General features: G+C 39.8%; 1 protein-coding gene and 1 non-coding gene across 2 annotated transcripts in view; one reads left to right on the plus strand and one right to left on the minus strand.

Annotated features, from left to right (window-relative positions):
* Nucleotides 1–21471, plus strand: part of JAZF1 (JAZF zinc finger 1) — a 461024-nt gene that overhangs the window by 265199 nt on the left and 174354 nt on the right. Inside the window, exon 2 of the mRNA XM_007945577.1 lies at nt 7906–7978. Coding sequence (XP_007943768.1) covers nt 7906–7978 — 73 coding nt within the window. The remainder of the gene's footprint in view (nt 1–7905; nt 7979–21471) is intronic.
* On the minus strand, nt 16631–16737 carry LOC122150485. The gene has a single exon (XR_006163694.1). It is a non-coding gene; the product is annotated as a U6 spliceosomal RNA (small nuclear RNA).

Genomic DNA, 21471 nt, shown 5'->3' on the forward strand with positions numbered 1-21471 from the left:
CCTAGGGAAAAATAGCTACCATTCCCAAGCAAAGTCATCGATGATCCTTGGGCTTTGGTGGGGTGGTAAAGAGTTAGAGAGTATCCTAGTCAGAACTGTCTATTTCTAATAACTTTGACCCTTAGCTGTGCCTGAAATTGAGAAGGCTGCATGCAACATGCTGTTTGTTTAAAAATGAGCCCCCTGGAGCGTTGTCCAAACAGTTCTTGGTTGAATACTATTTATCCATTCACTCGTGGCAAGAAAACACAGGCTACAAATTTGAACGTGTGTACTCTTTTTTTAATAGATGGTGTTATTGTGCTGCACAGTGTCCCGACTTTTAGATATTTAACTCATAAAGTTTACGGCAACACTTAACTGCATCTGGATTTCACGTTGAATTTGGGAAGGCAAGAATCTCACTGTAATTTGCACTGACTGCCTGTAATGGAAATTATGGCTTGGGAAAAGTTTCAAATGACGTGTCTATAAACTAAGGAAAAGTTGATCCATTCAAAGGCTGGTTATGTGCAATTGTAGGATTTTTTTTTTCTTTGAAAGGGCCATTGCCAACAAGAAATATTTATTTCAGCAGCTAAAGTAAACTAGCATGAATTAAAAGTTGGTCTTTATAAATCACTGGTTTATCAATCAAATTCAGTCTTAAAAGTGGAGTGAGGAACAATCGGACCATGCTGGGCTTTTGAGAAAGCTGTAAAGAATGTCTGTGTGGAGTTCAGTGTTATCACTGGATGGTAGCAGTGACTTCTTAGGACAAGCAGCCTCTTTGGGCAGTTAGAATGCCAGCGGGATGGTTCTCAGGACACGGGAGTTCTGGTCCTAGCTCTGCCATTAACTGGATTTGTGGAAAATGCTACTTAACCTCCTAGGCTTTGTCTTCTTTGCTCCTTTGCTTCTCTCTGCCTGCCTGCCTTCCAGCCTTTCTGCTTTCTTCCTTCTTTTCCTCCTAATTAGTGTTTTGGATCTCTCCTTTGTATTGGAGACTTTTTTTTTTTTTTTTTATCATCAAATATCTAATGTTCATTCCTTGACTGTACTTTGCTCATAGTTAAGACCAAGGCAATTTAAAAAAAAAAAAAAAAAAAAGGATGGGAGGCTGTGGATGGAGGCATGGGTGGGTCTGGTTGACCATGGACATAACTGTAGGAGGGTTATTTAATTAGGGAATCACCAGATGTTGGCATCTGGAAGTCTTTCCTCTGCACTCATTACTCTAATCAGAGATGAGTCCTCCTGACTGGTTGCCAGTGTTCTTGAGAGCAGTGAAGTAAGCTATTTCCACTTTAGTACCCCTGTTTTCTGCCCTGTGCTCCCCTCTCCCCCCACCTCCTCCTCTGCTATGCTTGATGCCCTGGTTCACTGTGCCCGGATAACCAACCTTTCAAACAATCCTGTTTTCAACCTTGAAACCTACCCCCTTGGTTTCTGTCATCCCAGGCACAGTCTTTTATGGGAGCTCTGGTAACATAGTGCCTAAGGCACTTGACTGTTAACCAGAAGGCTGACAGTTCAAACCCACCAGCCACTTCTCGGAAGGAAGGTTGGGCAATCTATTTTCATAGTCATACTGTCTCGGAAACCCAAGGAGGGGTCGCTATGAGTCAGGTCTGACTCAACGGCACATAGCAACAACAACAGGCACAGTCTTTTAGGGCTTCTGCAGGGAGGGTTCAGCTGCTGGCTGAACCAGAGTCTCACCACTCCAGGAACTTTAGGTTGTAACTTCATCCACTTTTGCCGTTTCTACTCCTGTATAGGTTTTCTAAGGAGGCCTCATGAAACATCAGTTAAATGCTCAGCTGCTAACTAAAAGGTTGATGGTTCAAACCCATCCAGCAGCTCTGTGGGAGAAGGACCTGGCAATCTGACACTGTAAATATTATAGCCTATTGTTGTTATGTGCCATCGAGTCGGACCCAACTCATAGTGACCACTCCCTGGGTTTCTGAGGCAGTATCCCTACGGAAGTAGATTGCCTCATCTTCCTTCTAAGGAGTGGCTGGTGGGTTTGAACTGCCAGTCTTCTGGTTAGCAGTCAAGTACCTTAGGCACTACTCTACTAGAGCTCCCTAGAAAACCCTATACCCGTTCTACTATGTCACATAGAGGTACCGTGAGTTGAAATTGATTCAACTCAGTGGCATTTGACAGTGTAAGTTTCCTGTCTTCCATAATACTGATTGAAAGCACTTGTCTGCTGATGTCTCTGCTTTCTGTCACTAGTGAGTTTTTTATTCCTTCATTGTCATTTTAGTGGCATCTTGATGAAGGCAACAAATGTCCTTGATCATCTACCATGTTTAACCAAAAGTCTTCAATTTTCTCATCATAAAATTAGTCAGTCAGTGTATGTTTTCAACCAGTATTGTGCATCTTTCTTCATGCCAAGCACTGAACTGAGTGCTGGAGAGATGAAAGAAGGCAAGACAAGTTCCTGAGAAGTGTGGAGAGGGCAAGGATACACTCAAGTGGTATCTCCACAGTGATAGTGCTAAGGAAAAATGAAGCGCTGCAGAGTAAGGAAGAAGGGATGTTATGGAAGGCCATGCTGGAAAAACTCTAACACTCTACCTTTTATGAGTTGAGCCACTTGGGGGAAGACTGAATACAGACTACATCCATTAATTATTATTAAGTGAGTCCAAAGGAAGATGGTGTATCCAGCCCAGATCTTTGAAATCACTCATCTGCTTGGGTGGGGCTGTAGCCTCTCCAGGGTCTTCCTGTGCTGCGCATCCTCTCAGGCCTCCTAGTATTGCCAAAATCACTTTAAAAAGATCCTGTTTGGGGAATGTAGAGTTTGAAGAAGGCCTTCTTGGGGTGTGATATCATGCTTTCCTCTCATTGCTGCCTTCCATGCTATAAATCCTCATTGCCAGTGGAAGCCTCGTTAGTATTGTTGAGAGGAATTGTGGCTGGTTTCTGACTTTTCTAAATTGTAAATAGTTCCAGGGATATAAATCTCAACAATGCAGACTAGCGAAAACATAGCCAAAGCTCATGAGCTCATTAATTAGCCTGAGTTAACCCAGCAAACAGCCCTGATTGAGCTCTTATTTAGTCTTGAAGATAGCACTACAAAAGGCTATTAGAAACCTTGCAGATCCAAACACTCAGTTGCCATTGGTTCCCGAGTATGGAGACTGCAGAGCCAATGAACATGGTCCTTATTGATTGAACAGGTTTGTGTTGTTTGTGTTGTTTACCTTTCCTTGGGCACATTGCAATTTCTGTTCCTATAAGGACCTGAATGTACATATTTCTTGTGCCTTATTTCTGCCATCTGCCTTGCTGTTTCCTTGACACTTGAGTAGCAAAGAAGTTAATGCTATGACATCAAGCCCTTTGCCATTTAATTGAATCTATAAAGCCATGAGTCACTAGGGCCATGTGAACTACAGAAAATTTCCACTCTGTGTCCAGTGTTATGTGGGCAAATCATTGTAGAGCTGTACGTTCAAATATTTCCTCGAGATAACAATAAGTAGAAGAGGCACATTACTGTTTAGTTTAGAGGATGCTGTGTTTTTGAAACATTGAGGAAAACGAGAGGTTTTTATTGCTTGGATATTTATAAATACACTTTAATATTTCAATTCCTTTAGCTTTCAGTCAACTTGAAATCTGTGAATCTGCAAGGGTGACACAAGGCAGGAGAACATTCTCATTATCTCTCTTGGTGCTGTGTTTGGCTCTACCCTACTCTGCTGATAAAGTTAGGGTTTATCTTCTCATAAATTCTTAGTGATCTAAAAGTGGTAGAGTGTTATGTGTGCTGTAGACAGCCTTGTTACATAAATGCTAGCTTTCTTGCCCACTTGTGCCAGCTTAAGGAGCATCATATGACTATGAAAAATTCTAGTTTTCTACTCCATGAACCATTTATTTACTGAGGTGGATTATATCTCTGGGCAATTGTAGACAATTCCAGTTCCAAGTTTGTACTGGTGCCATAAAGAAAGAAACCAGAGAAGTATCTGGGAGATTGTGTACTAGAGCCATTCCAATCCACACTGCATTTCTTATTGTACCAATTTATATGCAGAAATTTTCTCAGTAGTGTGGCACATGGTATAAGGAAGTTGGGGTTCTTTGTTATTATCGTTGAATTTAACTCGGTGTTAATCTTTCCAGTTCATTCTGTTTCCTTAATCCTGGTGAGGAATCATTGTGCAGAACCTGCAGACCATCCTGTGAAAATGCAAGTCTCTCATCTCTTTATTCCTCTCCTGTGGACAGTTTTTAGCAGCAGTTACTTTTTATCAGGGAGGTAGAAGTAATGAGGGCGGTTACTGTACTTTTACTGAGTGTGAAGTGTCATGATCACCGCACACCAGTCAGCCGGGAAGCAAGTGTTGGAACTGATGATGCCTATTTGCGACCAGCAGCCAGTGGTTCTTCCTCCAGTAGCACTTGTGCGGGCCTATCTTGATTTGTGGACACCGAGTGCCTAATTTTGTTTTAAGAATTCAGAGCTTTAATTGAGGTTCTCAAGATTCCTCAGGGAAACACTGAATTTGAAAAAGATGTTTTTGGCCTGGTGGACATCTGTCCAAAGCTTCCACTTTCTTGGTTAACAGGATCTGCATTCTAGAAAAAGAGGAGAAACCTGGCTGAGGTGCTTCCAGATGGTCTCCTTGTCGTGGAGAGGGTGGTGTTTAGAAGCTTCAAGAAGTCAGTTCACTGCTCATAATTTGAGGACACGTGAGCATAAATCTAGCATGAGTCATGGAGAGTGATGAAGCAAAGTAAGAAAATCAAATGTCTAAACCTTGCTTTGCAAATAGAGACAGGCAGTCCCTGGATTAGAAACATGGACTTAGGGACAACTTCTACTTGCCCTTTAATATTATGTAAATTTGGCTTCACTTTGCAATGATTGAACCAACCCAAACTTGCAACAAATTCTTCACCACAATCACCTTCACTTGCTACACCTGCTTCAAGCCTTTCCTTGCACTAAACCCAAATCCCACTGCCAGTGAATCATTTCTGACTAATAGTAACCCCCACTGGGTTGTCAAGGTGGTAAATCTTTACAGAAGTACATTGCCTCATCATCCTTGCACGGAGTAGCTGGTGAGTTTGAACCTCCAACCTTCTGGTTTGCAGTCAAATGCTTTAGGCACGGCGCCATCAGAGTGCCTTTCCTTGCACTAAAGTAAGGCTAAATAATAACTGTATGCCCCTGTTTCAACTTATCTACAAATTTGGTTCAAAGACACACTTAGGAAGAGATCTCATTTGTAACCAGGACTGCCTGTACTGAACTTTATTGAATTTTTTTGTGAAACAAAATTGCAAGATGCAATTTGTATGTGAATGTCAGCAGCCAAGACCATTTTATTTTGAGCATCAGAAAACTGTAGGATTTTATATAAGATGCTTCTTTCTCTTTTCCTCTAATCCCCTAACCCTCAAAGAGGTACTGTTAGCTTAAAGAAGAAAAGAATAATACAAATGTATGTATGTGTGTGTACACATACACTCAGTTGTGCACATACAACATACACCTAATAAAAGAAAAAAATCAAGATAGCTTGGAAAGGTAATGTTTAAAATATTTAAAAAGTGTAGTATTTGGAAACAAAGGAAAGCTTTAGAAGATGGTTTGTGGGAATACTGTTAAATTGGGTGTCAATTACAAAAATAAAAACAAAAGTGAAAGATATAAAAATATTTGTTGTCCACTTCACTCTTTCTCCCGTTATATATGTATTTTACACTTAAAGCAGTGCTGTTTTCTTTCAAAATCATATACCCAATGTAATCATGTAGCAGAATGTCTCTTTTGAAAGAATGTATTTCAATTAATCAAGTTCAGGCCCTTCTCAAAAGCTAAACCTCCTGACCAATTCCTAAACTTGACACACCATTTTGTGAGCACATGAGAAATTTTCTACAAAGACAATTGCAATCATTGCCTTATTCCTTCTTAGCTTTCTTCTTTCTTTTCATTTCCATGGGCTGTTTCTCCAATCTCTTGTTTCTTACATTGTTAACCACCTGGAAAGACCTTTCAGGATTGGTATGTCACTCACCGTTTGCATACATGATCTGCCCAGCATTCAACTAGGTGGTGTTTTTGAACAGAATACTTTTCTCTGTTGAGCTTTGTTTTATTGACTCCTCTCCTATGAGTGCAGATCAAATGCACAGAGCAGTACTCTCAGAAACATACTTTGGGATCTTAGTGAACTTGGATTTGTGTGAGTAAAGGTTGTGTTTGAAAAATAAGTATCCTTAGAAGAGTGGGTTCTGGGTATTTAGAGACCTGCTGGTTGTATGTATGGGACAGTCACCCAAAACTGCCTCAGTCACATATGTAATCGTTGGAGGCAGAAGAGGAAATGTTACTGTTGATCTTTTCTCATCTGCAGTGCCAAAACCTTGAGATCTGACTTGATAGAAAGTTCAGAGAATCTTTGTCTCTTGTTACAAATTAAACCAAAAGAGAAAAAAAAAAAAACTTCACTGCCTGCCAGGGAGTCAGATTCAACTCATAGCGACCCCTCCTTGGGTTTCCAAGGTGGTATCACTATGGAAATAGATTGCCCAGCCTTCCTTCCAAGGAGTGGCTGATGGGTTTGAACCGCCAGGCTTCTGGTTAGCAGTCAAATGCCTTAGACACTATGCCACCAGAGCTCCCATGTTAGGAATTAGGTCTTCAGGAATCCAGGCAAAGTGGTGATGGCAAAGACTCAGGAAACAGGATTTCTGAATAGTATCCCTGAAATTCTTGGCATAGGAAAAACAATAAAATGAACATGAAATTCTTAACTTTAACACCAAGAATAAAATTGGCACTACTGTTGCAATGGGGCATTGAGAGCATTCTAAATTGATTTTTGTGCTATCATTTTTGCCACCCATGCTCTATGCTACTGTGTCTGTTCCCCCACACCCACCACCTGTTAATGCACTTTCAAGTTATTGTATGTTTCTTACATCTACCACTTGCAGTAAACACTTCCTTTACCAACATGCTTGAAACAACATCTGTCATTACATCAAAGAAGCTATTATTGCCAAGTACAGCTGGAAGACTTCTGAGATGGTTTAAAATGAGGCTATAATTAAATCTGTGTTAAATGTCTGAACCTTTTTGTAAGAAAATATAAAAATGAGCTCACTTTCTTCCTTTTATATTCTTATTATATAAACATTATTTTTAAAATATATTTATCACAACGATTTCTCTACATGAGAAGCTTGAGAATGCATTTCTAGCTACAAAAAGTCCTTTTTCATGTGTACTATGCTGAGGAAGCACAGTTGGATACCAATACCATGACAACACTCCCTGTCACTTCAAAGGGAAAATCCCTCTGGTCATTGTAGTTATTGACTCTGGACCAATATGAAAATTTCTGGTTGTGAGTCTACAAAAGTTATAAACTCATTATACCTTTAAGAAGGAGAGAAGAGCTGCCCTCCAGAAAATGAATCCAAACCCAGAAAAGTGTTCTGTGAACAAGAACAATACTCAGTAGAATTTCGAATTGATGGAGCTTTCCAGTGGCAACTAATTTGTTCCAGCATTGAAGTGATCACAATTAACAGAGACTTTCTTTCTTGGGCCGATTAACCATCGAAAACCATGCCAACATTGTAACTGTAAGCAGTGAAAACCAATATTTATGAGGGGGATTGTGCAAGAGTTTGCGTGACAGATGGGCATTTTATCACTGTTGATGTTTGGAATTCCCTTGAAAAGTAATGCAATATCTTGTTATTTATGAACGAATGAACAAATGATTGTGCTTTGCTGATGGAGTTTTCTTTACAAAGAGGTACATGAAATTAATCTTTTTCTCTGTTTAGCCTCTGTTAGCTTATGTTATGTAGCCTCATATATTCTGATGCAAAAGCTGGAAAATCATAACTGTATTCTTATTACAGATACTGATCCACGTGTTTTAGAAAAACAAGAATTACAGCAGCCAACCTATGTTGCCCTCAGTTACATTAATAGGTAAGTCATTTTCAGAATTTATAACAACCTCATATCTGTCACATACTTATTTTTAAAATGTAGCTTTTTAACAGCAAAAAAAATGTTTTCAGTTTTAAAATGTTTACATGAGATTATTAAAAAGCAATCTCTATAAGGTATTTCCATGTTTTTTCTGTTGGAGGCATGGAGAATTGTAGTTCTCTGTGCATATGGCTGAAAACATGACTGATTTATAAGCTCATTCTGGAAGTATTTTGTATGCAGAGTTAGAATATGCTCCTTTGACTCATAGGGCTGTTTGGGGGATTAATGGATTTATGTTTGAGTGAAACTTTTAAACCTTGGGGCAGAAAGGTACTTTATGAACTCAAAAACATTTTTGGAGTATCAGAGTATATCAGAATATAACCAATTGAAATATTTTATTATCAGAAAGTCACTTAATAGCTGTTCATCCAGTTCATCTTTTACTAAAAATATTCTCAGCAACTGGCCCCATCTGTGTGGAGTAACGTGAGTTTTTTCTCAAACTGAACATGCAAGCCCAACTTTAGGGAACCGTTTACAACTTGATATATCAGTTCTGAAAGAGGACCTCGTGTTTCAGCCAACTCAAATAATTAAGGAGACAGTAATTTTTGGAGAGAACCTGAAATCAACTTAGGTTAAGAAAACATAAGCCCAAAGAGTAAAAGAGACAGAGTAAAAGCAAAATGAGGTTTTAATGAGAATACAAAACTCGCTGCTCATAATTCAATGGATGAATTTCTATTGACGGTCCTTTTGATATAAGGTGAAGAGTGTTCCAGTCTCTTGGTACCAGAGGTGAGGTTCAGAGTCTGAAGTGGAAACCTGAGAATGAATTATCTGTACTGTTCCATTTTAATAGATTTTTAGGAAACTTATTTAATTGTTGCCTAGACAGAGCTTTGAATTGAAGTCACCTGTGTTCAGTTTGAGCCCTGGTAGTGCACCGCTTAAGTACTTGGCTGCTAAACAGAAGGTTGGTGGTTCGAACCCATCAGCTGCTCCTTGGGAGAAAGATGAAGCAGTGTGCGTCCGTAAAGATTTACAGCCTTGGAAACCCTATGGGGCAGTTCTACTCTGTCCTACAAGTTCGCTATGAGTTGAAATCGACTCGACAGCAATGAGTTTATGGTATGTGTGCTCTCAATTTCATGTTCCTTTAAGAAGCATGTTTTAGAAAAGAGTCATTAACATAAACATTTATTGGCTTGTCTGCTTTGGGTTTCCTATTTATCAGTCTTCCAAGAAGTGAGACAAATATCTCTAGTTTCATTACCTATAATTTTTTCATCTTCATAACAGTTTCATTATCCATAATGATACATTCTCTTAACCTGTAATTTTCAGGAAGTTTTAAGATCATATCAAAATAAAGATGTATATACTTTTCTGGATATCTTACAGAACTTCTGTTGTTCTCTGTAATTAGCAAAGATTTTGAAAAATTTTTAAGTAAACATTAGAATTATATGAACGTAATATGTGTTTAACTAGCCTACTAATATTGCAGAATAGGTTGATTAGGCTTATAGATTAATTGTGGTATTAATAGGATTTTCTACCCACCAGCTACTCCTTGGAAGGAAGGTTGGGCAATCTACTTCCGTAGTGATACTGCCTTGGAAACCCAATGAGGGGTCACTATGAATTGGGTCCAACTCGACGGCACATAGCAACAACAATAACAATAGTGTAACTCTTGTGTTTGGGGGAAAATGCCTTGTATGGTACAGACACATTCATGTAATGCTGAGCTTTATTTTAACAAGAGTCTATGAAATTTTCACATTCATTCTTTCTGTGTGTGTTGTTGTCATGTTGATAGCATGTATGTATTAGTTAACATAAGTATTATACTCATGAAGGTAATAAATAGTCTTCCAGGTGTGATTTGGGAGTACCAAAAAAGTCAAAGGAACAAGGGCCACACCCAAATGACATTAGAGAACCGAATCAAATGTAGTAGTTTAGCATAAACTGTGCAATACGATATGCCACAATCTTTGTAGAGTCCGAGCTGATCAGTGGGTGTGAAAATTCTTCTATAAGCTTCTGGGGAAAAGTGAGTCTTTTTTTTTTTTTTTGAAAAAAAATAGCTTTTTAATTTTACAGCCATAAAAAATTATTTTAATTATAGTATCACATTCTCACTACTCAGATAATACTGCTGGTAACACTTTAACACATTTTTCATATTGTTTTTTGAAAATACATATATGCATGTGTGTGGGTGTGGGGGTGTGTGTATACAGTTTTCAGTCACAAGTTGTATATTATTGTTTTGCAACCTGCTGTTTTTAATAAATGATTTTTACCTTTCCATTTCAGTAATTTTCATTTTGCCTAATAATCAGATCATATTCAGATTTTCCCAGATTATTTAAACATATCATTTATGGCTGGCTCATCCAATCCAGTGTCCAATCCAGAACACAACATTGTACCTGCATGTTTTGTCCTTTTTCTTTTATTCTGGCTTAATCCCTTTTATTGATGACATGTTGAAGAAATGGGCCATTTGACACACGAAATGCTCCCACCTTCTGGATTACCTTTTGGTCGTCTCTTCAAGATGTCATTTGACATGCTCCTCTGTCTCCTGTAAGGAGTTCTTGTGGCACAGTAGATATTCTGATGTTAACCAAAAGGTCAGTGGTTCTAAACCATGAGCCATTCCACAAGAAAGGTGAGGCAATCTGCCTTGGAAACCGTATGGAGCAGTTCTTCTCTGACCTTTAGGGTCGTTACGAGTCAGAATCAACTTGATGGCATTGGATTGGTTTGAGTTTCTATCTCCTGTATTTCCTATAAATTAGAACTACAGAAGATGGGTTTTTAACTAGGCATATTATTGCATTTAGAAGCCTGAGAAAATAGGGAATTCACCATATAAAGAAATCGAAAAGTAGACAAATGTAATGGATCACTAAGTTTACTAATGATCTTTAAGTAAAGAGAAGGACTGTATTGGAAGGTTGCCCAGGTTATTATCAGCCTTCTCACTTAGAACCCTTTTAAGAACAGTGCTACATTCATAGTATAGTCCTTAACACATAGTCAATACTCAATGGATATTTGTTTGTAGGTGGTAAATAGAAACCTAGCAAACAAATGAGAGGGCGAGACAACAACACCTGCAAAGAGAAAGCCAAGCCTGGTCATAGTGGTACATGTGCTTAAAAGGTATCTTGGTGGCCCACAATAAGAGAAGGGAAACATACAATATTAAAATTAAGATGAAGCAACAGGTATGGTGTCAGTTTATTGTACTGTGATGTTGGAAGCTACTGGTATTTCAGATACCAACAAGGTTACCTGGTAGGCAAATTACAATGGTGCTTCCAGACTGAGGAGTAAGGCCTGACAATCTACTTCTGAAACCTGGGCAATGAAAACTCTGAATCTCACAAGAGAATATTATCTGACATAGTGTTGTAAGCTGAGCCTCTTAGACTGGAAGGCACTCAAAATACCCAGTGACAGCAACACTGGACTGGAGCATACCAACAAATGTGAAGAAGGAACAGGACCAGGCAGCGTTTCATTCTCTTGTACCTGGACTCACCGTGAGTCAGAGTCCACTCAGTGGCAGCTAACAACCATGACAATGTGAAGGGCAGTCAGTATGACAGCAATATCCTGAACAGAGTAGAGAAGAGAACTGTTTAAAAAAAAGGTTGAGCAAATAACTTTTTATTTGCTGAATGTTTGTTTGGTTTTTGTTTATTTTCAAACCTCAGAGAAAGATAAATTCTAATTTTGCTGAGTGGTGAGAACAGGGACAAAAAATGAATATTATTCTGTTACATATACAGGTATACAACCCTGATGTACACTGAGGCATCTCAAATTGAGTTGAAGCTTTCTTTGGAAGTAACATGGATTGATTAATCAACACAGCATTCTTAAAATGGAGCTAGCTTTTTGGATTATAAGAAAATGGTTAAATAGAAATTAGTGCCTTTATTTATATTTTAAATTGTTCTGCTCTGTAGAATATGTGTTGAGCATAATAGATGCTTACAGGTAGAAAAGAAAGTCTTCTAATTCCCTTAAAAATAGATCTGTTACAACACCCTAACAAATTTTAAAGTACAGATGGTTCATTGAGAATGAGGGGAAACTGTATGATTTAGTGAAGGTCATGGGAACAGTGCTGGGAAAAAATGGGGTATGAATTTTGAAGTTAGGAAGTTATGTTAGTTTTGTGATGTGAGGTCATGATTAAGGTAACAATGACAACTCTACATAATGGGAAATTTAATTGTTTGGTCTGTATAATCTTTATACAGATGGGAAAAATGTATAAAGGGCAAGTGGGGAAAAGAAGATGATGAGTGGAAGAATGTAGAGGAGATAATACTAGTAAAGCTAACATTTACAAAGCATTTTCTTTGACTTGATGTCTGTGCTAAATGTTTTAAATTACTTATTTCATTTACTCTTCACATTAACTGCACAAGAGGAAGGACTGTGATCATCTCCATTTGACCAATGAAAAAGTTGAGACTCAGTGGTTAAATAACTTGCCCTAGATCCCCCAGCTAGGAAAGGGAGCATTGGAGTTCAAACCTATATAATTAGTCTCTAAAACCTGTGTGTGTAACCACTCTGTAATCTCACTTCCTGAGATATCAATTAAGTACTAATTTGGAAAAGTAAAAGGAGGATTTGGAAGTCTATACAATGTTAGAAAGGTAAGGTAGAATAGCTGGACAGAAAGACATGGAGACATAAAAATAACAGGCTGAAAAGTAATTACTCTGCCCTAGATAATTGGAGGGTAGCAGCCTAGTTAATGAGAGAACAGGAGATGTTAGAAGCTAAAAACATGATGTGAGAAATGACCAGTAACTCCTCTGGCTACCAAGAAATTGAGTAGTGTTCAGGGCAAGTTGTAGCATAGCAGCCTCACTCAGCTGTAGTGGGGAAGGACACCGCAGCATCTAAGATCAGTGGGAGAGAAAGGGTGGAGTGCAGTGAGCACATAGGAAATTATGCTCCCCATGTTTCCTCAAAAGGTGCTCTGGTAGCACAGTGCCTAACACATCTAACTGCTAACCAGAAGATGGGTGGTTGACACTCACCAACCACTCTGCAGAAGCAAGACTGGGCAATCTACTTCTATATAAAGATTTAACCTTGGAAACCCAGTGGGGTTCGCTATGAGTTGTAATCGACTCAGTGGCAGTGGGTTTGGTTTGGTTATGTCTCCCCAATGAGTCAAGTAATAGGCAAGCTTCAGAGTGAAGTCAGGTGAGTCTTGATTTAAAAAAAAAAAAAAAAAGTCAGCGGGAAGCACTAGGTTGCATTTAAGTAATTTCCTTCAAGTTATTGTGTATACAGTTCAGGTAGCTGCCTTGAGGTGACAAGACAGCTTATTAATTTTTGACTCCTCAGAAATGAATTACTGAGGTAACTTAAAGACATAATAAAGTGCAGTCCCTAGGAGAAAGGGAAATTAGGAGGTAAGCTCCATGAGTACCTCGCTCACTGTTGGAGGATAATTTCCTGGCTACAGTGCAGTGAACTAGAGTCCAAACACAGCATGGTAGGCCCACTGAGCTGAGAAGACAGAGGTCGGAGTTGAAGCAGCTAAAGCCACTGGAATCTGCAGAGTGAAAAGCTGGAGATGGAGGAGCTCTGTGCAGGGTGGGGGCCCAGAAGTCGTTGTATGTCCATGACTGAGGGTAGGCTGTTCATGTACAGGATGGGACTCTGTAAGTCTTACTAGAGAGTGGCTACTGCAGTGGTGAGAATGGACCAGAGATACCAGAGGTCAGACAGTGCTGGGAGCACAGTTGCCTTCCAGCTCAGCTAGCATGCAATGCTAGCTTGTCATCCAGCTTGACACCCTTGTCATCCAGATACCAGAAAGCTTCACTTTAGAAATAAGGATCTAACACTAGAATATGGCCTATACCAGACCCACCCTAACAATGCCTAAAACCAAGATGCCATAATATTCTCAGAGGAGAGAGACTTTGGAATTTAAGATCCAGTAAGTTAGAGTGGCTTGGTAAACCCTTGGGACTATTCACACATCTCCCCGAATAACTGTAAGTTCAACATAAGATCAGCATAAAATTGAACTCCCTGCTAGAACAAAGTAGTCTTTGGAGGAGTGTAACAAAATCACAGTGTCTAATGTACAATAAAAATTACTAGACAAAAAAAAAAAAAAATTACTAGACATACAAGAAACAGGAAAATTTTACCTTTAGTCAATTAAAAAAAAACACAGAACCCTCCAGGAGATGACCCAGATGTTGGATTTAGGAGACAAGGATTGAAAGCATCCATTATGAATATATTCAAGGACTTAAAGGGAAAATATACTAAATAAGTTGTTTTGAATGAAAATAAATCAGTCTTGATACTATTTTTCCTCTGCCTTCTACCAGAATGCAAACTGCTTAATGAAACCTTTCTTCCTCTTTTCACTTTTCTTCCCACTCCAAAACCTCACCTAATCCCCCCAAACCCACACTCTTGAGCTGTTTCAGTTGCACTTATTTTTGCCAGATTACAGTCAGTCATAGCCTCATAAAAAATGTTATAATTAGCCAAGTGTGCACTGGCCTTCTATTTATTTTATACAAACAAGCCTGGAGCATTTGATATTTTTTCTTTTTTAATCTAAAGGCAGTGATTTTTTTTTTTTTTTTTCCCCTCCCATGAAACCACCTGTTTGTGGTCTTCTGAGAGCAGTCATATTTATTACGGTACAAGACATGCTTTCTAGTTTCCCTCCTTTGTCTACCAGATCTGAAGTTCTGCTGTTTGCTCCAGCCCCAGACTAAAGTTTGTGGCCTAAATGCCTGCCATAAACATGTTGCATGCTGTTAAGTCTCAAACACCAGACATTGTGCTACCATTTTCTTAGCCTGTGTTTTTATGAACATTGGCTGAAGCGAGGCTGAGATGGCTGCCTGCCAGGTTGTCCTTCTTATATCTCTAACCTGATCTGGCCTGCTCATTGTGTTCTGCAAAGACCATGTACTCTCAAGGGACACTGGGAAGCTGGAAAGAGAGCCCTTGAATGACATTTTAGCTTGCTCCAACAGTTCACCAGCACAAAACACTAGTAGGAGTGGTGGCTTAGCAGAGCTAAGTGATAAGATTCACTTGGTAGACCCTCCTTGTGCAACAGCTGTTTGCACTATCTACTGTTTGTTACTTAGGACAATTAGCATTTTAAAACAAGCTGCTTATTCAACTGAAATCACATCAGGCCATTTTTTAAAAGTCTTTCCTTCATAGGTCCAGCCATCAGTATTGGACTGATTTCTATGCATCTTTGAGCCCAGGTCAAAGCTGTGTAAAATTTTTTCAAAATCTTCAAACTTATTACAGGTTATTATAGAGTGAGTAATTCTTAAGTGATCTAGCAATAGGCTAGAATTTCCTTTTTGTTGTTTTTATTCTTTTTTCCTATGTATTAAACCCATTTCTGAGCTTTGTCTTAAGCAAGAGTTGCTATACCTTCAGTCTCTCAAACTGTGAACTTTCCCCATGACCACAGCCTCTGGTACTTTGCCTACTCATGCCCCCTCCCTAGTACTGTGCTTGCCTTGAGACTTCTTGGGTCTCAACCCTTCCTGCCTTGATTTGCTGCCACACTAAGAAGATTGCTGGATATCAATTTTGAATTTATCAGTTTAGATTAATTCCCTTTTCCTCACAACCTTGCCTGCTCATTAAGTCCAATCATCAGCCTCAGGTAAACCTAAAAAGTGCCTCTTGCCCCCCCCCCCCGTTTTGTGACATTTACTGCAATCCCCACACTGTAACAGCATTCTTCCCACTTCCCCCCTATGCCCACCTTTTCCCTTCATTCTTCCATTTCATCCCCTCCCTCCTTCGTAGCTCTCTCCCTGGGCAAATGCTTGATCTCATTGATTGTTCTGATGGGTACATACCCTCTTGATAGTACTGTTCACATATAGGTCTCTCTGTCGTTTGGCTGCCAGAAGGGTGACTAAGGGTCATAGTCTTGGGGGTCCCCCGTTCTTCACCAAATCAGTAAGCCTGGTCTTCCTTATGATTTTGAGTTTTATCCCACATTTCCCCCCACTCTATCTCAGACCTCTTGTGATCTCTTACAGAGTGATCAGCAGTAGTAGCCAGGAACCATCTAACTCTTCTGGTCTTAGGTTCGTGGAGATTGGGGTTCACATGCTCCATTAGACCTTTGGACTAATTGTTTCCTGCGTCTTTGATTTTCTTCACTCTTCTTTGCTCCGAATGAGGAGAGACTGATAGTTGCACCTTAGATGGCAGCTCGCAAGCTTTTTAAAATCCCAGTCACTACTCACCAAATAGGATATTGAACACTGTCTTTGTGGACTCTTGTTATGCCAGTTGGCCCTAGTGTCCGCCGAGACTGTGGTCCTGAGCATCCATACCCATTCCCTCAAGGTGTTTTGTTAGGACCAAGAAGTTTTCGTAACTTTGTCCCCTGTATGCTCTGCTATGTTAATAGATATATTTGCAGCATAAATAAATAGGTAGATAGAGATAGCTCTGTTAAGCCTATATATATATTCATGGGTATAGTCCCATTAACTTTCCCACCCTGATCAGCCTGAGTGTCTGTTGATGCATCCACTCCTAAGTTATTGTTATTGCTATTATTGCAGGAAAAATATGAAACACTTCATGAATTTGCATGCCATCCTCACACAGGGCCTATACAAATCTTCTGTGTATCGTTCCAATTTTAGTATATGTGCTGCTGAAGCAAACACCTAAGAAACACCTCTTGACTCTACAACTTGTTGCTGAGTCCCTATAGGAAAGTACATAGCAGTATTATTTGTCCCACTGCAGAAACATTCTTTCCAAACTAAGCCAGACTCTCATGACTGTTCCACGATACTTTCACCCAAATTGAAACCCTGCTATATTTATCATAGTTACAGTTTAAATGTTTCCTGCTGAATTCTTATTCCTGATGCAACTCCTGGTCAGCAGATGTTCCAGTTCCTATACTGAGAAGAGAATGGTCATTTCAGTGAATGGTCTTAATTTGCCTCATTTTCATCTTAAATTTGTCTCGATCTTTCACCCGTGTTCTCTGCATTCTCTTTCTCCCTTGTTCAAAGCTGGCACCGTCTGCACTCAACAGCCATCTCTTATCTCTTTGTCCTCGAACCCCCTTCCCCTGACTTCTTTAGTCACACTACATATATCCTAAGTTCTCATCTATCCTATAAATTCCCTTCCCATTTCTGGTGTCTTTTCCTGAGTAACTACCGTATCCTCCTTGAAACCTCATCCTCCTGCACGATCTACCTACATCTGATGCTTTTGGCCACTTTCTGCATCTGAAACCCTTTGCTCTATTATGCCTATTAACCTGTTCTCTTCTGGTTCTTCTTCTACCTCTCTGACACAAATGGTGACTTCTCCCTAAGCTTTATCCTTAGTATTTTGCTTTTCTGTCTGTATTCTCTCTGTTGTCATAGCCTTAACTAGAACCTCTGTGGCAAAGATTCCCCAACCTCTAATCCTGTGCTCCCTCTTATCCTCATTTCTAACTTTCCACTACCTGTTGGTACTTGAACATTCACTATGGGCTCAACTAATCCAGTGCCGTGCCCATTATTTCATGTTCTCTTCCAAAAGGGCACTTTTTTTTTTTTTTTTTTAATATTAGTCTAGTTAGCTTGGAGTTAATTATCTTCAAGCTATCTTTTTTCCTCAGTTCCAAACCCAACCCAACCCACTGTCATACAGTCAATTCTGACTCAGAGTGACCTCTTAGGATAGGGTAGAGCTGCCTCTAGGGTTTCCAAGGCTGTAATCTTCATGAAAGTAGACTGCCTCATCTTTCTCCATGACTGGTGGGTTTGAACTACTGACCTTTCAGTTAGTTAACAGCCAACTGCTTTACCACTGCACCACTAGTGGTTCTCTCCCTCAGTCCGAGTTCCACTTAATCAGGAACCATAATTTGTAACATCTGCATCCATCCAGTTTGCCCTGCTTCCCCTGCTACTGTCCTTCCTTGAGACTTTACCTCCCAGTTTGTGGTTGTTCCTAAGACTCACTGATATCCCTGACTGCAGCTGCCATCAGTTAGAGGATCTATCCAAAATATTAATCTGTTGGGGCCATGTGCAAAAACCTTCTGTTTTTACCCTCAGTTTGCAACACTCTTCCTCTTGTCTGTGCTATACAAATACTCTCTCTCTCTTTTATGTTTTGTTTTTCATGTACCATCCTTCCAGGTCAATAGAGCTAGATTTGACTCATTGTGTTTAGTTGTTGTTGTTGTTGTTAGGTGCTGTCGAGTCGTCTCCAACTCATAGTGACCCTGTGCACAGCAGAATGAAGCACTGCCTGGTCTTGTGCCAGTCTCACGATCCTTGCTATACCTGAACCCATTGTTGCAGCCACTGTGTCTGTCCATCTCTTTGAGGGCCTTCTCCTTCTTCATTGACCCTCCACTTTACCAAGCACGATACCCTTCTGCAGAGAATGGTTCTTTATGACAACATGACCGAAGTAGGTGAGACGAGGTCTGGCCATTCTTGCTTCCAAGGAGCATTCCGGCTGCACTTCTTCCAGGACAGATTTGTTAGTCTTTTTAGCAGACCATGGTACTCTTAGCATTCTTCTCCAACACCACAACTCGAAAGCATCAACTCTTCTTCAGTCTTCGTTATTCGTTGTCCAGCTCTCACATACATGAGGCAATTGAAAATACCATGGCTTGGGTTAGATGCACCTTAGTCTTCAAGGAGACATCTTTGCTCTTCATCACTTGAAAGAGGTCTTTTGCAGCAGATTTGCCCAATGCAATACATCATCTGATGTCTTGACTGCTGCTTCCATTGGTGTTGATTGTAGAACCAAGTAATATGAAGTCCTTGACAACTTCAGTCTTTTCTCCATCCACCGGAAAGCTGCTTATTGGACCATTTGTGAGGATTTTTCTTTTCTTTATATGGAGGTGTATATGTACATATTTATATTGTGTTTAGTTGCTGCATAAAATTTTACAATATGGATTTATAACAATTTATTCAACCATTCCAGTATTGATTGAAGGATATTCAGATTGTTTTTAGTTGTGTGTGTGTATGTGTGTGTGGCCACTAATAACAGTGCTGCCATGTGGATTGTTGTTGTTGTTGTTATGTGCTGTCGAGTCGACCCCGACTCATAGCGACCCCTCCTTGGGTTTCCGAGGCAGTATCACTACGGGATTAGTCCCTGTTTATTCTATTAGCCAATTTTCCTTTGCTTATATTTGTACTTCAGTAGAATCTCAGTCAGATCTCCCTCCCTCTTCTGTTTGGAACCCATCAATGGCTTCCCATCACATATGAAATTCTGTACCACAAGACTTCTGTGATAGGTGCCTCCCACTGTCTAGTCTCACCTCTAACCAAACCTCCAGCATGAGCCACAGCTCCTGCTCCTGCATCACACTGAGCTCATGTCCTTCCTGCTGGCGAGATGCTGTCCCTCCGCTGGAGCTTCACCCAGGCCATTGCTCACCTCTTGCGGGTCTCTGGTCAGTGTCACTTGCACATCGGGCCTTCCCAGACCAACAACTTAAATAGCACCCTGTGCACATCCTTCTCGGTGCCTTTACCCTGCTTTGTTGTCCGTCATTGCACGTACCACTGCCTGAAATCACACTGCTTATGTATTTTGTTGTAGAGCACCTATCTTCCCCACTAAAATGTGAGCAGCATGGGGGCAGGAACTTTGTCCATCTTGGTCATCACTACATCCTTAGCACCTAGAACAATGCATAGTGCATAGTAGGTGCTCGACAAATGTGGTTTGAGTAAATTCATTAATAATAATCATAGTTTTATTTGTGTGTGTGTTGTGTTACATGCCTATTGTGTTTTACTCATCTTTCTATTGCCTGCCTCTTCATACCTGACTGTATGGCAAGTACTTTGCATGTGGTATGAAATTAAATCAAGGAACTGTTGTACGAAGTGGCAAATTATATAATATAAGGGATGACCTTGGAGATTCCCTCTCCACCCCCACCATACACATTTACAAAATGACTCAAGGCACACATCTCTTATTTCATTTGGAAATTCAGATCACTGGCAGTAATCTACTTGATTTATCGTTTTCCCCTTATGTGCAGCACCTCGGAGTTAATTAAGAAGGCCATGAATCTTCCCTCCATAGCTTTAGCACACTCCATTTGCAGGATACTCTCATAATGCTGAGACTGTTGATTTGGGACTCGAGTTGAAACAGTACTTAATTTTCTCACTTTGAGGTTCATTATGCTGAGCCTAAAGACTAGTCCTGCCTTTGAAGACCCCCTCACTGGCAAGCTTTAAACTAGCTCCGTGTTCCCAATTTCTAAATAACTTGTTCTCATTTCCTCCCCCTTGGCCAAGACTTGCCCATTGGCTCACAACAGTGCAGCCAGGTCAGCTGTGTGTCCACTGAAAAACCTCCCATCCTCAGCCAGTGTTGAGTCTCTTTTCCCAGAGCTTCCTCCACCGGCCAGTGCAGAGGTTGTGTCCAGTGATAGTGGTCTGGACTTAGAAAGGACATCCACATAGCTATATTGTCCCAAACAACACACAAGATTTTCAAGTCCTAACAAATGAAGATGGTCAAGTCATAAAAAACACATTATTCTAAAAATTTTGGCAGACTAGAAATCAATTTTATCAAAATCGTTACATTAAGAATAAAATGTATAAAAAATATTTAAAAAATTTCTTCCATTTTCTTATCATTGCCACATAAAATAAGTTGTGTTAAGCACCGCCTATGTGTAGGGCACTGGGCAAGGCACTTTATTATGTTGAGTCCTTAGGTGGTACAAATGATTAACAAGCTCAACTGCTAACAGAAAGATTAGAGGTTCTAGTCTAAATACAGTGCCTCAGAAGAAAGACCTGGTGATCTACTTCCAAAAAATTAGCCATTGAAAACCCTGTAGGGCACACTTCTACTCCGATATACACGGGGATCACTATGAGTCAGAATCGACTCAACGGCAATTGGTTTGTTTTCTATTACTGTGTTTGTTTAATGCACATACTGAGTCATGGCTATTACTTCCCTTTTACACCTAAGAAAATGGATTACCAGGGAAATTGCAGGAGTTCTTAACCTTTCTTTGGCAAACTGTGAAGCCTATGGACTACTTTCCAAAATAATGTTTTTAAATTCGTAACCTAAAATATTTAGGGTTATAAGGAAAATCAATTACACTAAAATACAGTTCTCAGAATATTAAAACTACAGCAGCTGAAGACAATGACATAAAATACAAGCTAGCACTTAAATTATTCAAGTCTAGGAAGTCCACATGGCCTGCATGTGTGATTAAAGAGCTCCGGATGTGTAAATTCTAAGCTGTCGGTTTTAAAGGCAATGTGTAAGAGGCAAGGCAACCAAATTGGAGGTTAGGAGCTATCTTGGCTATGCCTCAATTCCCAGTGAAGTTGTGATGTAAGTGTGTTTGTTTATTAAGGCTT

This window comes from Orycteropus afer, unplaced genomic scaffold (assembly GCF_000298275.1).
Source record: "Orycteropus afer afer isolate SDZICR_OR568_19922 unplaced genomic scaffold, OryAfe1.0 scaffold00008, whole genome shotgun sequence".
Taxonomy (NCBI): Eukaryota; Metazoa; Chordata; class Mammalia; order Tubulidentata; family Orycteropodidae; genus Orycteropus; species Orycteropus afer.